This window comes from Lepus europaeus, chromosome 2 (genome assembly GCF_033115175.1).
Source record: "Lepus europaeus isolate LE1 chromosome 2, mLepTim1.pri, whole genome shotgun sequence".
Lineage (NCBI taxonomy): Eukaryota > Metazoa > Chordata > Mammalia > Lagomorpha > Leporidae > Lepus > Lepus europaeus.
In genome coordinates, this window is record NC_084828.1 from 100061685 (window position 1) to 100081208 (window position 19524).

Sequence of the window (19524 nt, forward strand, 5' to 3'; positions counted from 1 at the left end):
ACCTGTTGACATTTATCTTTCCATCCTATTGAACAGAAATCTATTTAGTATTGTTCAATTCAATTTAATTCAATCTAATTCAGGAAGATTTTGAATTAATTATTTACTCTGAAACTAAATATGGTATTCCTGGTTTCAAAGAAATTTAATTTTTTGGACTATGTCAAGGTTAATTCAGCTTCTTTTACTTCTCCAATGAATATTAATTTGCTGCCACAAACTGGAGTACAAAAAATAATTTTTATTATCTTGTATTAATCTGGCTCTAAAACCCTGATTGCCAGGATGGTGTGTTGGTCAGTCTCACTTTCGTTTTCTTTATTTTTATTTATTCCAAAGGCAGAGAGACTGAGACAGATACAGACAGATAACGATCTCCTATCTGCTGGTTGAGTTCCTAAATACCATCAACAACAGAGATACGCCAGGGTGACACCAGGAGCCTGGAACTCAATCCAAGTGTTCCTCATGGGTGTTAGGGATCCGACTACTGGAGACCTCATCTGCTGCTTCCCAGGGTGCACAGTAGCAGGGAGCTGGAACTGGAAGTGAAGCAAGGATTGGAACCCAAGCACTCTGATTGTGGCAGTTAACTAAGCTCGCTGTGCCTCAGGGTCATCATCATGAAAATGGAGCAGATGATAATGCCTATCTCATAGGTTTATGAAAAAGACAAGATGAATCGCAGGAGAGAGCAGGATCTGGTCTGTAGTGAGCCCAGGGCCTACTGTTGTGCTTTGAGGACCATGAAGGTGGAGGCTGGGTAGAAAGCCGCTGAGCTGTGTAGCTGCTTTGGAAAGGGCCGTGTTTTGCTATAGAACAGCGATTTTCAAGCACGACTGCTTTGCAGTCACTGAGGAGCTTGGCAAACTTCTGATGCCCCAGGCCCCCTGCAGTTACTGAGTGTGTCTGGGGAGGGGCCTGGGCCTGTTCAAGTAATTCCCACTGAAGCCAACATGGACATCCCTGCTGTGGGGCAGGCTAACACCTGGTGGCCGTGAAGTCACCCACCCACCCCAGCGCATGCTGGCTTTGCAATAAAACGGTGTGAAGGATTCAATCCCTCTCCTCCTGCTCCCCCAGGCCTCGCTCATAGGACCCTGTGCTAGGTACAGGGGTACAAAACTCACCAGAAAGAATCCTCAGCCTCATGGGTTCCACAGTGGAGTGGGAGAAAATTCCACAGAGAACAGTTGGATTTTCCTTAATGGGAAATCCTGGGGGAAAGGACAAGGTAGATCTCTAAATACTAAAGGCACAGACTTGCTGAGTGGAGAGAAGCTGCACAATGGAATTCCATGTACATTTCAAAACATTTTTGAAACACATTACTAATATTCTCATTACTGAGAACAATATGTAAATAGATGGGTAATTGCAAATAAAAGAACCTAGAAGTAAACCTCTTATTTTTCATGATTTTTTAAAGACATCTGTTTTGTGAAATTAGAATTAATCCCTTTTTTTTTTTACAACAGACTATCAGGAGAAGTTCTTCCTGAAATGTCTGCATTTAGCTAAGTTGTGTATCACATTGCCTGTTGGCTCTTATCAGAAATTACTTTCTCTAAGTAACTCATTATGAAACAGAGAGAAGTAGCCTGAGAAAGGGGGCAGAAGAGAGGAAAGGCAGAGTCCTGTGCTTGGGAATCTGCCGGATGCATTAGGAGAAGGGCCTGGAAGCTGCCCTTCCGCCCCAACAGCTCTCATGTTTGCCTGAGGCTGTTCTAACAAGCTGAAGGCTCACATATCAATTTCTACATCAAGCTTTCCCATGCAGAGCCTCCCTCCTACCTGCGTATCAGAATTATTTGGAGAGCCTACTAAAATATTATTGCTGGAATCTGGACACTTCAAGTGGGCTCTTTGGGAGATGAGGCCTGGCTTTAACACGAGAGGGCCTGGGAGCCCTTGCTGAAAGAATCTGGCATGCAGGCTCACACGATTTGACACCACCCCAGTTTGGGCAACCCCATGGCTGCCAAGTACTCCAAAACTGACACCAATCACAGTTGCTTCTTGAACTCTAGGGAACTGAGATGAGAAAAGGAAAAGTACTTCAATGTTAATGTCATACAATTCTAATATTACACATTATGTATTTGGTTTATTTCAGGCTCGACTGACAAAAGAACATCGCTGGGGAAGTGCATTACTTTCTAGAAACCACTCCTTGGAGGAGGAATTTGAAAGGGCAAAAGCAGCAGTGGAGGTAACTTTAAAAAAAAAAAAGCTGGTGTTTTCTGAGAGTGGCATTCAAAAAAAAAAAAAATCAAACGCTAGTGTATTATATAATGAGTCTTACTTTATAGATGTGAAGTAACCGTGATTGTCAGAATGAGAACCTTTGATTTCCCACCAGGGATAAAAATTGGATGTCATCTCTTTCTCCAATTATGTGGTAGATTAACAATGATTGTCTGGAGTCATGGGTCAGACAGACTCAGGTTCTGGGGTGAATCAATGCCATGCATTTGCTGTGCCCCTGTGAGGCCAGAGTCCATGCCTGTCATTTTTACCTCTCTAGTATCTAGCACAAGGTGAAATACAGAAAGTCTTGCTGCTCCTGAGATATTGCGTATTTTCCTAACTGAGTGGGAAGGGGGCATGGCTGGAACATTCTAGCAAAAGGTTAGCCTCTCTTGACTTGAGCATACTTTTTTATTTATTAAGAATGTCCAGAACATAATTGGTAAATCAAATAAAATATTTGATTTCAATTTTCATATTTTGCCATCTTTTTTTAAAGATTTATTTTTATTTATTTGAAAGACACAGTTACAGAGAGTGGCGGGGGAGACCAAGAGAGAAAGAGATCTTCCATCCACTGGTTCATTTCCCAAATGGCTACAACAGCCAGGGCTGGGCCAGGCCAAAGCCAGGAGCCAGGAGCTTCCTCCAGGTCTCCCATGTGGGTGCAGAGGCCTAAGCACTTGGGCTATCTTCCCCTTGCTTTTCCAGGCACATTAGCAGGGAGCTGGATCAGAAATGGAGCAGCCAGGAATAAAACCAGTGTCCATATGGGATGCCGGCATTGCAAGCATCAGCTTTACCCACTCAGCCACAATGCCACAATGCATTAGAGAGAGAGAGGAAAGGAGAAAGGAAGATAAGCCAAACAAAGAGCAACCTCTGCTGTTTGTTTTTTATCCAGTTCCTTCCTGGTTGGAATGGGGAGTGCATCACAGCTGCCTCCACCAACACTCATCAGAGCTTGCTAGATTGCTATCTGAGAGCAGAGCGTTCCTCTCAGCTCAAGGGTGCGCTTGTTGGAAACGTCATGTCTGTTATTGATGCAAAATCTTGAAAATTGAAAGCACTCTTGGAATATGATTCATTTACATGGCTATCTTATCGCTGGGATTTGTATGAAATGGTTATACTATGGGTGGTCTTTAAATAATTCTATGCTTGAGGTGCAATAAAGTCAGACTCATATTTGCAGTTTAATATTAAAAGGATTCTTTACGAGGAAAGAATTCCGGTCATAATTTCATATCGCCATTCAGAAATCCAATAAGAGAACACTGTTATGCCACCACAGTGAAATTGATTCCAATTTTTTCTATTATTTTTAACCTTTTTTAATTAAAAAAGCTAATGAATATTTAGTACTCTTGAGCATGATCCACTAGTAAATTCGGATGAGACCAGCTGAGTTCAATCAAATGATTTAAATGCAAGGAACTTGTAGCTCAATTTATTTTAAATGTGGATTTTCCAGACTTAAAAGCTAATTTAAATGTATTTTTTGAACTCCTATTGTGTGTAGCACATTGAACAGCACTAAAAAGATTATTTAGAAACAGAATCTTGGGTCAGGAAAGACATTAGAATTTATGTATCCTTGTTTGTAATAAGAAAGATAATGGATTCACACCCAACATACTGAATTAGGAAGTAATAGATCAGCAAGGAAAAAATACCTATATCTCTATCAAGATACAAATATACAGATATTCACAAACTCATTTAATCTTAATTTTGGTAGAACCCTTATAAGTCATCTATCCCTGCCAGGCACATAAAGTTAAAAAAAAGTTTCTTTTCAAACATTCGAAATTTTATTACCCTGTTGCTACTTAAATACCCAATTAGGGACAACCCATTTCTTTTCAAGAAAATCATTCCAGTTTTGGATAGTACTAATTTCAAAAAGCTCTTCTTTATATAGTACTGAAATTGGCTTACCATGACTTCTAATTTTGCCTGGTCTTGGTTTTGCCCTCCCTGGAGCAAAGCAAAATTGGTTTCAGCCTTTCTCTACAGGATCCCTACCTCAGCCCACCAAGCCTTGTCTTCTTGTCACTCTCGGGGCCCGAGTGGTTATTCCAACTTGACTCTAAAAGCTACATGACATCATTAGCCAAGCTAGGTCCCAGTATCCACACCTCTCTGGTCCTCTCTAGCCACAAAACCCTAGGAGGCTGTAAATTATTTGAGATTGCAATTCACTCAGCATACATTGTTGGCTGCTCACCCGTAATGGCTGCTGAACTACAGACAATGAAATGAACCAGCCTTAATTAGCTGTCTGACAATAGGAGGGACCAGAGGACCAACTTGGACAAGTCACCAGTAAGCTTTACTTTGGTTTCATGTCATCTATAAGATGAAGGGCTTGGATTTCTCATATATTAAACCACTATGATTTCATGGCTTCAACTGAAAAGAATGGCAAATACAAAATTCCTAGCAAATCATAAATCCATAAGCAAACTTGCTCAGCTGGATGCCTGGTACTGAGAAGGCTCCCTAAAAAAGAGGAGAGATGATGCCTACCAGAAGGTGTGGACAAGTGTGAAGAAAAAGAGAGTTGCCGGAAAGGTAAAATATTTACACTAAGCTGATGATAAGTCATGCCCACAAACCTTCTCACATATGTCAGTAGTGTACCTCCATACATCATACCTACCCAGACTATCATCTACATTCACAGAAGAAAATATAATAATATGCGTCAAAAGGTCTTGGAAACATACATACCTATTGACTCAACCACTTCTTGGAATTTATCCTACAGATGTAATTATAAACATTTGCAAGATTTTATCTGCATAATTGTTTTAAATAGTTGAAATTTGAAAAGAAAATGCATGTGTTCCATAATGCATAATTTTTTTTATTTAGTAAATATAAATTTCCAAAATACAGTTTATGAATTACATTGGCTTCCCCCCACCCATAATTTCCATCCCACTCGAACGGCCCCCATCTCCCGCTCCCTCTCCCATTCCATTCACATCAAGATTCATTTTCAATTATCTTTATATACAGAAGATCAATTTAGCATATATTAAGTAAGCTTTCAACAGTTTGCACCCACACAGAAACACAAAGTGTAAAATACTGTTTCAGTACTAGTTATAGCAGTATTTCACATTGGACAACACATTAAGGAGAGATCCCACATGAGATGAAAGTACACAGTAACTCCTGTTGACTTAACAATTTGACACTATTGTTCATGGCGTCAGTAATCTCCCTAGGCTCTAGTCATGAGTTGCCAGGGCTATGGAAGCCTTTTGCGTTCACCAACTTCGATCTTATTCCAACAGGGTCATAATCAAAGTGGAAGTTCTCTCCTCCCTTCAGAGAAAGGTACCTCCTTCTTTGATGGCCCGTTCTTTCCACTAGGATCTCACTCACAGAGATCTTTCATTTAGGTCTTCTTTTTTTTTTTCCACAGTATCTTGGCTTTCCATGCCTAAAATACTCTCATGGGCTCTTCAGCCAGATCCAAATGCCTTAAGGGCTGATTCTGAGGCCAGAGTGCTATTTAGGACATCTGCCCTTCTACGGGTCTGCTGTGTCTCCCGCTTCCCATGTTGGATCGTTCCCTCCCTTTTTGATTCTATCAGTTAGTATTAGCAGACACTAGTCTTGTTTGTGTGATCCCTTTGACTCTTAGACCTATCAGTGTGATCAATTGTGAACTGAAGATGATCACTTGGACTAGTGAGATGGCATTGGTCATGCCACCTTGATGGGATTGTATTGGAATCCCCTGGCACGTTTCTAACTCCACCATTTGGGGCAAGTCGGATTGAGCATGTCCCAAATTGTACATCTCCTCCCTCTCTTATTCCCACTCTTATATTTAAAAGGGATCACTTTTCAGTTAAAATTTCAACACCTAAAAGTAACTGTGTGTTAATTAAAGGGTTCAATCAATAGTACTAGAACAAAACAAAGAAAAAATACTAAAATGGATAAAGTATTACATTGTACATCAACAGTCAGCACAAGAGCTGATCAAGTCACTGTTTCTCATAGTGTCCATTTCACTTCAACAGGTTTCCCCTTTGGTGCTCAGTTAGTTGTTGCTGATCAGGGAGAACATATGACATTTGTCACTTTAAGACTGGCTTAATTCACTCAGCATAATGTTTTCCAGATTCCTCCATCTTGTTGCAAATGACCAGATTTCATTGTTTTTGACTGCTGTATAATATTCTATAGAGTACGTGTCCCATAATTTCTTTTTTTTTTTTACTTTTATTTAATGAATATAAATTTCCAATGTACAGCTTATGGATTACAATGGCTTCCCCCCCATAACTTCCCTCCCACCCGCAACCCACCCCTCTCCCGCTCCCTCTCCCCTTCCATTCACATCAAGATTCATTTTCAATTCTCTTTATATACAGAAGATCAATTTAGTATATATTAAGTAAAGATTTCAACAGTTTGCACCCACATAGAAACACAAAGTGAAACATACTGTTTGAGTACTAGTTATAGCATTAAATCACAATGTATAACACATTAAGGACAGAGATCCCACATGAGGAGCAAGTGCACAGTGACTCCTGTTGTTGACACAACAAATTGACACTCTAGTTTATGGTGCCAATAACCACCCTAGGCTCCCGTCATGAGTTGCCAAGGCTATGGAAGCCTTCCAAGTTCGCCAACTCTGATCATATTTAGATAAGGTAATAAAAGACAGGGTGAGGATAGTAACCAATGGTCCTAAGAGTGGCATTAACCAGGTCTGAACAATTATACAGCATTAAGTGGGGAAGAGGACCATCAGTACACACAGGTTGGGAGTAGAGCCATTGGTGGTAGAGTAGAGGTTATGATTACAAAGGAATGAGGCCCAAGTGCGCTAGACAGGGCCTAGAACAAAGGACAGAGTCATTATTAGAGGAGCTAAGAAAGGTGCTGTCTAAGCTACAATTAGGTTTTCTGATTGAGAGGCAAATAGAACCTGACAGAAGGGGCTTGATAATAATCTGGTGGGCTTTAGGCCTTGTAAGTTAAGAGGCCCAGACCTATCTATCTCTTCACATGGGGTATATCCTAAGGGAGGTGTGAACCTCTAGGGGAAGGCACCCTGTTGACTTTCATTACTTAGCTGGCCTGGGAGGAGAGCTGGCCAGGTAAAGGCAGGTGGCATCTCTAACAAGAAATTTAAGTTCTGCCTGCAATGTTGCTGACCCTACTTGGCAGTCCCCTCAGCTGCGGTGGTCACTGTGGAAGCTGGGCTGAGTGAAGGTCTTTTCAGCTTAGAGCCAATAAGATCTGTGGCTCTGACCTGGGCACCCTTCGACTCCAGGGCAGGTCCATTTCCAGTGATCCAACTCTTGGCAGAGCTGCCAGGGCTCTTCACAAGCTGACTTCTGCTGAAGCCCAGGCTTACCACATTGAAAGCCACTGAAGTAGACTGGCCTGTTGGGTCTCCTTGAGGGCAGATCACTATACAGATCAGCCATTAATAGGCCTGCCACCCATTGCTTCTGATGCCTAGCTTTCTTTTCCTCCTGGTTTGTGTTAAAGCAGACCAGAGGATGCAAGTCAAGGGAGTGCCCAAGTCCCATCTCTAATCTGCGGTGGCCTGAACTACAAGTCTATAGTCACAGGCATGTTCTGTAGTAGTTTTTCTAAGGTAGACAACGCCCATGAGGAAAATTGTATTCTCACTTTAAAACTTTCTTTCCGTTTGGTCTGAAAGGGAGGTTTTTTCTACTTACTGTTTATTTCGCTGATGGTGAAGTAAATCTAGCTATGAAATTACAATTTAAGCTCTTATTTTGGCTATGCTGTTACAGAAAAATGTTAGCCATCTCTTTTATAAGGTCTAAAGATTAAATTGTGTGTCCTACAGATTCCTTCATAATAGAATTAGTTTCCTACCTTGAAGAGAATAGAGAAATGAAAGAACAAGTTGGGCTTAGAATAGAGAAATGAGGGAGCAAGTCCTAGATCGCTTGCTGACAATAGCAATATTACATGAATACTTAGCAAAAAGTTTCAACCATTAGATAACAACTTAAGAAAATGTTTACCAGAAGGTCCAATGCCTTCTATAAGTTTTAAGAATCATGTATTTGGAAACACCTCTTAAATATCTAACATGGTATAGTTTGTTTAACCAGTAAACTTAAGCACAAGCATATAAAATGTTTTTAGTTTCTTTCTACCAACACGTTTAAAACATATGATACACAGATTCAGGTCACACAAATTAAAATGTATCTTTCATTGATTTTAGCAGCTTAAATTTATGGACAATCTTATCTATAAGCCATTTAAAATAAAACTCTTAATAAAATTTTCCCATGTGGACATACAATATGTACACACATATAACATAACATAATAGACCAATATAATTTTAATAATAGCTTTTAAAATCTTTAACTCTTTTTGTAAATTGCCAATTGATTTGAATTGCTTTTTGTTTTTAGTAACCTCAGTTAACCATACTTCCTCTCAGGTGGTACTGTTAATACATCATTGGCTTCATCTGTTTACAGAGCCATCCCAAAGTACTGAATACAATAGAAGTGGCTGGAAAAAGTCCATAGGAACCTATAGGAGCACAGTTAAACACAAAACCAACAACACTTTAGTTTTATGAGCAGCAAATCATATATAACTGTGGATGACAAGAGACTTTAAGTTGCCATGTTTAAAATTATAAATTCATCAATCAACAAGAGGCACTTGCTTACTTCACAGTATTTTTGAAAGCACCTGTAGGATTTTACAAGTATTTAACCCTTTAGGCCTCTGGGGCCTTCTCATTAAGATAACTATCATGTCTAGTAACACAAGATCATTAGACTTTTTAATTCTCAAACATTTGTATTAATAGCATTTTCCATTATAGAAACTTAAAATTTAGTACCACATCACATCTTGACAGTACTTCTAATATAATCCAAATAGCCTGATTAGTTGGTGTCTCTATAAGATGAGAGACATAGGTCCTTCGATTTTTTCAGTTGGGCCCAAACTGGAAAAACCAAAGTCCAAGATTTACTGGAAATTTTAGAGTCCAGATTGTTTGAAACTTTGATTTTTTGAATGCCTGTCAAGAATGCCAAGAAGGCTCAAAATCCAAAATATCTGGTTGAAATAAGATTCCTTAAAATCATGACATAATATAGACCAAATTTGATCATTGTTACAAGGTGATTATTCAAATCTTTGAAAATAAGCACATGTTTAAATAACCCATAGCTCTTAATAAAAATTCAGCTGTTTTTGAACAATTAGAATTTAACAGACATTAAGAGAACATAATAGATTACTTTAACACATTGCTTTAACAGAGAATCAGATTTTAATTCTATGTCAAAGAGAGATAGATTAGTATACTTGTAACATTTTCCATCTGCCAATGTCCTTGATTTACATTTTGAAATAAACTGTTAAAAATCTCCAAATTAGGATAACGTTTTAAATCAGATAACACAAATTTTATCCTGAGCTTTTTTCATTTCTGTTGGCATGGTATATCTTTTTCCAGCTTTCACTTTCTTCCTCAGTCGAGGCATTGCCTGTGTATACAAAGGCTGTTGATTTTTGTGCATTGATTTTATATCCTGCTACTTTGCCAAACTCTTCGATGAGTTCCAGTAGTCTCTTAGTAGAGTTCTTTGGGTCCCCAAAATAAAAATCATATCATCTGCAAAGAGGGGTAGTTTGAGTTCTTCCTTCCCAATTTGTATCCCTTTAATTTCTTTTTCTTGCTTAATAGCTCTGGCTAAAACTTCCAGAACTATATTGAATAGCAGTGGTGAGAGTGGGCATCCCTGTCTGGTACCAGGTCTCAGTGGAAATGCTTCCAACTTTTCCCCATTCAATAGGATGTTGGCCGTGGGCTTTTCATATATTGCTTTGATTATATTGAGGAATGTTCCTGCCATACCCAGTTTGCTTAGAGTTTTCATCATGAAAGGGTGTTGTATTTTATCAAATGCTTTCTCTGCGTCTATTGAGAGAATCATATGGTTTTTCTTCTGCAGTCTGTTAATGTGGTGTATCACATTGATTGTTTTGCGAACACTGAACCATCCCTGCATACCTGGGATAAATCCCACTTGGTCTGGGTAGATGATCTTTCTGATGTGTTGTTGCATTCTATTGGCCAGAATTTTATTGAGTATTTTTGCATCTATGTTCATAAGGGATATTGGTGTGTAATTCTCTTTCAATGCTGCATCTTTTTCTGGCTTAGGAATTAAGGTGATGCTGGGTTCATAAAAAGAATTTTGGAGGATTCCCTCTTTTTCGATTGCTCTGAATAGTTTGAGAAGAATTGGAGTTAGTTCTTCTCTAAATGTCTGGTAGAACTCAACAGTGAATCCATCTGGTCCTGGGCTTTTCTTTGTTGGGAGGGCCTTTATTATTGTTTCAATTTCTGTCTCAGTTATGGGTCTGTTTAGGTTTTCTATGTCTTCCTGGTTCAATTTAGGTAGGTTTCATGTGTCCACAAATCTATCTATTTCTGATAGATTTCCCTGTTTGCTGGCATACAAGTCCTTGTAGTAATTTCTGATGATTCTTTTTATTTCTGTGGTGTCTGTTGTTATGTTTCCTTTTTCATCTCTGATTTTATTGATTTGGGTCTTTTCTCTTCTTTTTTTAGTTAGTTGGACCAATGGGATGTCAATTCTGTTTATTTTTCAAAAAACCAGCTCCTCATTTGGCTGATTTTTTGTAATGTTTTTTTGGATTCAATCCTGTTGATTTCTTCTCTGATTTTAATTATTTCTCTTCTCCTACTAGATTTGGGTCTGGTTTGCTGCAGATTTTCTAGATCCTTGAGATGAATTGAAAGCTCATTTATTTGGTGCCTTTCCAATTTCTTGATGTAGGCACCTATTGATATAAACTTTCCTCTTAACACTGCTTTTGCTGTATCCCATAAGTTTTGGTATGTTGTGCTATTATCCTCGTTTACTTCCAGAAAATTTTTGATTTCTCTTTTGATTTCTTCTATGACCCAGTATTCATTCAGGAGCATATTGTTCAATCTCCATGTGTTTGCATATGCTCCAGGGATTCCTGAGTTGCTAATTTCCAACTTCATTCCACTGTGGTCTGAGAAGCTGCATCGTATGATTCTAATTCTTTTGAATTTGCTGAGATTTGCCTTATGGCCTAGTATGTGGTCAATCCTAGAGAAGGTTCCATGCACTGCTGAGAAGAATGTAAAATCTTTAAATGTATGATTGAAAGTTCTGTAGATATCTATTAGATCCATTTGGGCAATAGTGTCGTTTAAATCTACTGTCTCCTTGTTGATCTTCTGTCCTGTTGATCTGTCTGTCTATTTCTGAGATTGGAGCATTGAAGTCCTCCAGTACTATTGTATTGGAGTCTAAGTCTCCCTTTAAGTCCCTTAACAAATCTTTTAAGTAAACTGGTGCCCTGTAATTAGGTGCATATACATTGATAATCGTTATATCTTCCTGTTGAATTGATCCCTTAATCATTATGTAGTGCCCCTCTTTGTCTCTCTTAACAGTTTTTGTGTTAAAGTTAATGTTGTCCAATATTAAGATGGCTACACCATTTCTGTTGGCATGGTATATCTTTTTCCAGCCTTTCACTTTCAGTCTGTATGCGTCTTGGTTGGAAAGATGTGTTTCTTCCATCTCATCATCTTCATAATCTTGGCTTGGGGTGTCTTGTTCATTTGGGGGTGTCATAATGTCTTCCTTGTTCTTGTTTCCTTGGTTTCTGCGTTTGTTCCTTGGCATTGTAGTGATATTTTTTGGATTCTTCTTCCCTCACTATGGTGTTTTTACTTGTTATACTATGACTGTATTAAGTGGACTGTCTGCTTTTGATGGAGCTTTAGAGGCTTGAGATGGGTGTGGCCTGAGAGCTCTGTTTGGTTCCTCAGGGTTAAGGGTGTGCCAAAGGTGACACTCCCAGGTTAGGCATGGTAAATCTCTCTCTCTTTCTTTCTTTGATTTAAAAGGGAATTAATTCCGCACTGCTGAGTGGAATTGGAAGTAGTTAGCAGGTGAATGATATAGCCCCAGGAGCCAGAGATCAGAAGCTCTTTCCCAAGGACCACACAGGGAATCTATGCTGCCCTCAGTGTGGGTTCAAATTCTCCTGCAGTCTTCCACTGGGTTGCCAAGGTTATCGAATTGTAGTGTCTCTGGAGAGTACTCACGTGAATTCTGTGAGTTCTCTCCCCCACCATCTCTTTTTTCAGAGTCTCAGTTCATTAGCACCACACATTCACTAGGTCCTAATCTCCTGTTATTTCACACACACACCCCTCCAGAGTCAGGTTTTTCTCCTTGGCTGAGGGCAGGTGCAGACCTGAGGTCGCCCCGCTTATGACGTATGTCCAAAATGGTGCCTGCTCTTTGTCTTGCTCGCCTTTGAAAGGTGAGTGGAGAGAGAGAAACTCGTGTCCATATCGGTCACTTTTTTTTTTCCCTCTCTCGACTAGATAGCCTGGTGAACTTTTCCCCACCTGGTTTCAAGCCTCATTCCCTCTAGTCTCCTCTTTCCATTTTCCCGCCAGTGTCTCAGGCTATTGAGGTTCGGCTCACCTCGCATTCCAGCGCTGGTGTATTGCTTCTGCCACTGGTGTCCCGAACCGTGGGCTCCCACGTTCTCCACGCAGGTCCGCTGTGAATCCTCTGCTGTTTCTTCCCCTACTCTTCCTTGAACCTACAGTATCTCCACTTTTATTAAACTGTCTCTTCCCGGACTATCAGTGTGCTCCCTTCCTATTCCGCCATCTTGCTCAAATCCATAATAGAGAATTTTTAAGGTTTATTTATTTATTTGAAAGAGTGACAGGGAGAGATTAAGAGAGAGAGAGATAATCCATTAGCTGGTTTGTTCCCCAAATGCCAACAACAGCCAGGGCTAGGGCCAGGCCAAAGCCAGGGCCAAGAATTCCAGTCAGGTCTCCCATGTGGCAGAAATCCAAGTAACTTGCCCTATCATCTGCTGCCTCCCAGGTGAAGTGGCAGAAAACTGAATTGGAAGCACAAAGTAGCTGAGACTTCAATTAGCATTCTGATAGGGGGTATAGGAATCCCAAGTGGCAGTTTAACCTGCTACACCACAAAACCTACCCCCATAGAGAACTTAACTAAATTATATTAAGTTGAAGTCAAATGCTATGTAATCCTTAAAAATGATATTGTAGGTAAATATTTTTGATCTTATGAAAATGCTTAGTGATGAGTTGGCATAATAGCTTATATACTGACAGTTTTACAATATAATCACCACTATGTAGAATAATAGCATGGTAGCTAACGTATTAGGCATTAAGTCATAAGCATCACATGGACTATTCCACTTAATCCTCACAGAAATCCTACGAGGAAGGTATTATTGCTACCCCCATTTTGTCAATGAGAAAACTGAGACTTAAATAGGTTACAGACATATTGTGACATTTTATAAGCAATTAAAATAGATTAAAAAGTGAAGTGACCTGATTATCTTCTTAGAATTATACCTATGAAATACATGAAATCTATTCTTTTTATATTAATAATTTTTTTTAAAAAAAGTAATCACAGTTAAGAAGACATGATTCATAATCGGACTCCAGAACCTGTATTCTGAACCACTGCACTATAGAACTATACAAATAATCCATCCAGACTCATTTAACAATATATGTGAGTCTGGGTAATTGACTGTTCACAGTTTTGAGAATGGACCATCCAAGATCAAAACGGCAGCAGGTTTTGTGTCTGGTGAACTTCCAGACGGTACCTTCTTGCCATGTCCTCCTCATATGCTGGGAGAAAAAAATGGGCTCACAGGCTCCCTTGGGTCTCCAGTATATAAGCTCTGACCTATTCTCCAATGCTCCATCCTCAAGACTTAATCACCTCCCCAAGGTAATTTGATACCATCTCCATGCCATCACCTTAAGGGTTAGGTTTTAACACTCAAATCTTGGAGAAAACACATATTAAAGCCGTAGAAGTATTGATGGCCAAATATTAGCAATAACTGTGTGATTGCATTTGGAGTGATTTTTTTCTTCCTTCAGCTAATCTGTATTTTCCAAATGTTCTGTCATAAACATGTGTTATGTTGATAATAGGGGAAGTTATGGTATTATGTTGAGATGTAAATGTCTTAGGATTTATTTCAAAATACAGAGAGGTACTGCAGATGGCCCTCACCAGAGGCAGTTCTAGGTACAACTAAGATCAGGCCTGGAACAAGTTTTTTCCAATATCTCCATATAGTTTACACCACCTAGTTCCAATGCCTTCAGTGTTCTTTCTGTGTCACATTCCATTCCAATTTTTCTTTTTGTTGTCACCCTGACTCGAGGTTCAGTCTCTCCATATCCTGCTCCTCAGTCCTCTCATTGAGGTCCAGGTGCACTGCCTCCCAAGTTCATTGTCCACTGTCCCCACCTTCACTTTCATCACCCGAGATCTTCTGGTGTTAAAATTTTAGTTGGCGGCTGGCGCCGCAGCTCACTAGGCTAATCCTCCGCCTTGCGGCGCCGGCACACCGGGTTCTAGTCCCAGTCGGGGCCCTGGATTCTGTCCTGGTTGCCCCTCTTGCAGTCCAGCTCTCTGCTGTGGCCCAGGAGTGCAGTAGAGGATGCCCCAAGTCCTTGGGCCCTGCACCCGCATGGGAGACCAGGAGAAGCACCTGGCTCCTGGCTTCGGATCAGCGCAGTGCACCGGCAGCAGAGCGAGGGCCGCAGCGGCCATTGGAGGGTGAACCAACAGTAAAGGAAGACCTTTCTCTCTGTCTCTCTCTCTCTCACTGTCCACTCTGCCTGTCAAAAAAAAAATTTTTAGTTGGCATCAACACCTCAGAAAAGTTGCACCCAACCATTCAATTCCCAACACATAACTCAGAGGTTTGCTTTTCATCACTGGGTACTTTCTTGTTTATCTATTTGTTGTCTGTCTTTCCACTTTAAAATGTAACCTCCCTGAGAAAAGGGCACTGTCTCGACCCCAATATCTAGAACAATATCTAATACCTACTAGATAGATATTTGGTGAGTGAATGGATGGATGGATGTTAATCGCTTGCTTTGAATAACATTTTTTTCCATTTATCTCGCTGTACATAGAATACCATACAACCTTCTAATATAACATACAAGTATCTTCATTTTGAGAGCTGATGTGGACAAACATTTCAGTCTATGGCATACAGATTTCTTCCTAGGATTGTGCCAAAGTGGCCCCTGGTTGTCTTGGTTCCATGTCAGACACCCATGAAAATGCAGGTAGCACCACCAATCTTGCTGTGAAGAAGCATGGGGCATGCTTTGTATTTGATATGGTATGAAGTTAGTTTTACTTATACAGAAACATACCTGACAATATGCAGTTCCACTAATTTTTGAGCTGAAATGCCCTAAAATACAATATCTATTACTGAAGAAAATATGATTAAAACCAAGTGCCCATTTATTACATATAGTAAATGACCTTGGAACCTGTGTGTGTGCAAAGACTGACATTGTTCAGACCCATATTGAACTGTTGGGTCTAAGGGACTCTGCAGGAGTGAGGGATTTTGCCTTCATAATTTATATTTTCTGAAAAACCACTGTAAATTCATCCCTGCCCAAGATACTGCAATTTTAGAACACAGAGGTGGATACTCAGAGGTCTTAAAAAAAAATGCAGCTCCCCTGAACAAAAGGGAGAGGAGCTTCTCCTGGTTTTCTTCACAGTCAGCATCCTGAATGCACTGTCAGCTACAGCGAATCCCCAGGAAGGGTGCACAGGAAAATACAGACAGGAGAAGCTGAGAAGGAAATCCGGAGCTCAGAAAGGCCCCAAGCTGCCTCCCAGAAGGCGATCCCTAGAGAGAACTGTGCTTCATCTGCAGAGGAGAGAGAAGGTCACACAGGGATTCAGTACACCTGCAACCACAAACCAAAAATACTTCCTTCATCACCCGTATACACTGGGAAAGAGCCAACGTTTAGCTGCCAGTCTATGTGTTTCAACCTTTAGAATACATGATTTGGTAACAAATTCAATAGATATGCAATTAAACTGTGCATGGTACCAGCAATAATAAAAACTAAACAGGACCATCTCTTTCCTTAAGGCCAAATTAAAGAAAAGAATCGCAGATAGGGGCAAATGTTGCAGTGCAGTGGGTTGAGCGCTGGTTGAGTCCTGGCCATTCCACTTCCAATCCAGCTCACTGCTCATGCATGTCCTAGGAGGCAGCAGGTGATGGATCAATTGCTCGGGCTCCTGCTGTCCCCCATATGGGAGACCTAGATGGAGTTCCTAGCTCCTGTCTTCAGCCTTGCACAGCTATTGCTGTTGCAGGCATTTAGGGAGTAAACCTGAATCACTAGTGAAGAGCTTGCTCTCTCTTGCTTGCACACTCTCTCGCGGTCTCTCTCTCTCTCTCTGATTCTCTCTCTGTTTCTTTCCTCTTCTTTATTTGTCTCTCTCCCTCTCTCCCCTGTCTCACTCTGCCTTTCAATTAAATGAAAATAAATAAACAGTTGTATTGAAAGAGGATCACAGATAAATGCAGACTAGGAGATCACTCCAGCTTTTCCCATGGTATGGTTGTTAATGGTTCACACCCTCGTCTCACACCAGATTGTGAGACAGGTGGGACCATGGCTCATCCTCCTTAATGTTCTCAGCAATGTCAGAGAGGCTGGTGCAGAGCAGAGCCCCACAGATTGTTGCTGGATAAATAAGTGAACAAATGAACAATGTATTCCTCTGATGCATTTTGTCTCAGCATCTCTTAGTGGGTGCTTAAGATGTACTGACTGATAGAAAACGACTTCCACCTCGTTCCCATGTTATTAACAATGCTTGTTTTGTGCATTTTAAGCAATGCTTTCGCAGCTCCACTTTTACCCTGAGCAAGTATTTTTGTGAGCATATTTTTAAAAGAAGGAAGGAAATATGTAAATGAGGAAGAACGGGGAGGGACAGAGAAGGAGAAGCACAGTTGCCAGAGGCAAGCGCAGGAAGCACAGCTGTAAATGCTTTGGGCTGATGTGCTGAGGCTGATTCCAGGGCTTTGCTGTCCTCCTGGCCCCCGTTCCCTTCCCTTTGAGCTTCACTTGGGGTGTCACTTGTGCTAATATAAACATCCACAGGCTCTTTGACCCACCCTTCGAAATGTGGGCCTTAACTTCCCTCCTCTTGGGTATGGGCTGCACTCGGTGACTTCTAATAAACAGCTTGAAGTGGAAGTTATCGTGGGTGATTTTAAAGATTAGGTCATCAAAGGTCCTCTTGCCTCCTGCCTGCTCTTACCCTGGATCACCCCCTCTGGGAGAGACCCAGCTGCCGTGTGGTGCAGACTCTAAGCCGCCCGTGTGGGGACAGGACACCGGGCCTCCTGTCCACACCACATGAGTGAGCCATCTTGTAAGTGGATTCTCCAGATCCTGTGGAATCTACAGGTGACCACAGCTCCACCCAGTGCTTAATTCCAGCCTCCTGAGAGACCTTATGAGGTCAAAATCCTCCAGCTAAGCCCCTCCCAAATTCCTAAAGCTCACAAACTGCCTGAGATACGTTTGCTGTTTGATTGCTACTAGTTGGTGTAACTTGTTAAGCAGCAACAGATAACCATTGCATTGCTGTACTCTGTACAGTCCCTGGCCTCATTCTGCTCCACTACTCTCTGCCCATTTCCATCCCCAACATATATAAAATAGATCTGGAACTTGCCTTTCCTTCTGCACAGTCCCTAGACCTCTCTTCAGGACAGCAGCTTTCAAAGCTACTTTCTGTCCGCTTGGCCAAGGGCACAGCCCTCAAGATAACATTTTGCAGGCTTCAGCTTTCTCCACATTTTGTGAAAAATCATAGAAATGAGGTGATTACCATGCGGGATAAGAAGATGGGCCTTTGGGAGTGACCAGGTCATAAGGGTGAAGCCTCCTTAATGGAAGCAGTGCCCTACAAGGGAGGCTTAGCCTCTTGACATCCTTCATGTGAGGACGAAGCTAGAAGACACCACCAGTGAGGAACTGACCAGACACTGAATCTGCCTGCACCTCCATCGTGGACTTCCCTGCCTCCAGAACTGTGATACAAAATTTGTTGTTTCTGAATCACCCAGTTTGCATATTTTGTGTATTTTGTGATAGCAGCCCAGACAGGCTGACAGTGACCTTCTTTGTTACTCCTTAACCAGGAGATGCCATATTCAAAACAACACCACAGCTACACCAGCTCCAGGGACATAAACTTACAGATGCTTTCCATATGGAAATTCTGCTTTCTCCTGAAGCTAGTTCCCATGTGTATACCATGGATCTGCCAGGCACCTTAGAAATATTAACTGATGAAGTTGGAGACTGTTCTCAAACTGCTTTCCTTAATACAGGATTGGGTAAGAAACTGCGGACAAGATGCCCCCCCCCCCCCCCCCCGCCAGGAAGATTATCTGCCTCCTGCCCCGCCTCACATTTCCTTTTCCGGTCTATGACAGCATTACCTCCTGCAGGCAGGTGGAAGGGATTAAAGGATTAAACACTATTTAAATCATTCTGACTTAGATTCAATATCCAAAAGAGAGAAAACTCTCTGAAAATACATGAGCATATTCTTTGGGTGATATTGAAGGAATGTGAGATTAGCTACTTGAGATACAAATTTCCTAAAGCTTAGCTTATGGTTAGCTAACATGCTTCCCATTTCAAATGTGGATAACTCACCTAAAGGTTGGATGTATTATGGGTTCATGGGAAAACACAAAGTTCCTTGCTCCACATCAATTAGATTTTCTCCCATTTTGAACAGACAAAATTTGACTTCCAAAAACATAAGTGATGGGCCGGCGCAGTGGCACAGTAGGTTAATCCTCTGCCTGCAGCGCTGGCATCCCATATGGATGCCGGTTCTAGTCCTGGTTGCTCCGCTTCCAATCCAGCTCTCTGCTATGGCCCAGGAAAGCAGTAGAACATGGCCCAAGTCCTTGGGCCTCTGCACCCATGTGGGAGACCAGGAAGAAGCACCTGGCTCCTGGCTTCAGATTGGCGCAGCTCCAGCCATTGCAGCCATTTGGAGAGTGAACCAACAGAAGGAAGACCTTTCTCTCTGTCTCTCCCACTCACTGTCTGAAACTCTACCTATCAAATAAAATAAACAAAATCTTAAAAAAAAAAATAAGTGATGGAAGGACTATTATAGAAGGGGCCAGTATTGTGGCACAACCTTACAACACTGGTGATGCTTGTTCAAGTCCTGGCTGCTTCACTTCCTATCCAGATTCCTGCTAATGCACCTGGAAAGGCAGTGGAAGATG

The 19524-nt window shown here is 41.1% G+C and overlaps 1 protein-coding gene across 7 annotated transcripts in view; it reads left to right on the plus strand.

Annotated features, from left to right (window-relative positions):
* Nucleotides 1-19524, plus strand: part of PEX5L (peroxisomal biogenesis factor 5 like) — a 198905-nt gene that overhangs the window by 136905 nt on the left and 42476 nt on the right. For all 7 annotated transcript variants that reach the window (XM_062177741.1, XM_062177757.1, XM_062177749.1 and 4 more), the window contains one exon: nucleotides 2117-2212. In XM_062177741.1, the coding sequence (XP_062033725.1) occupies nucleotides 2117-2212 (96 nt within the window). The remainder of the gene's footprint in view (nucleotides 1-2116; nucleotides 2213-19524) is intronic.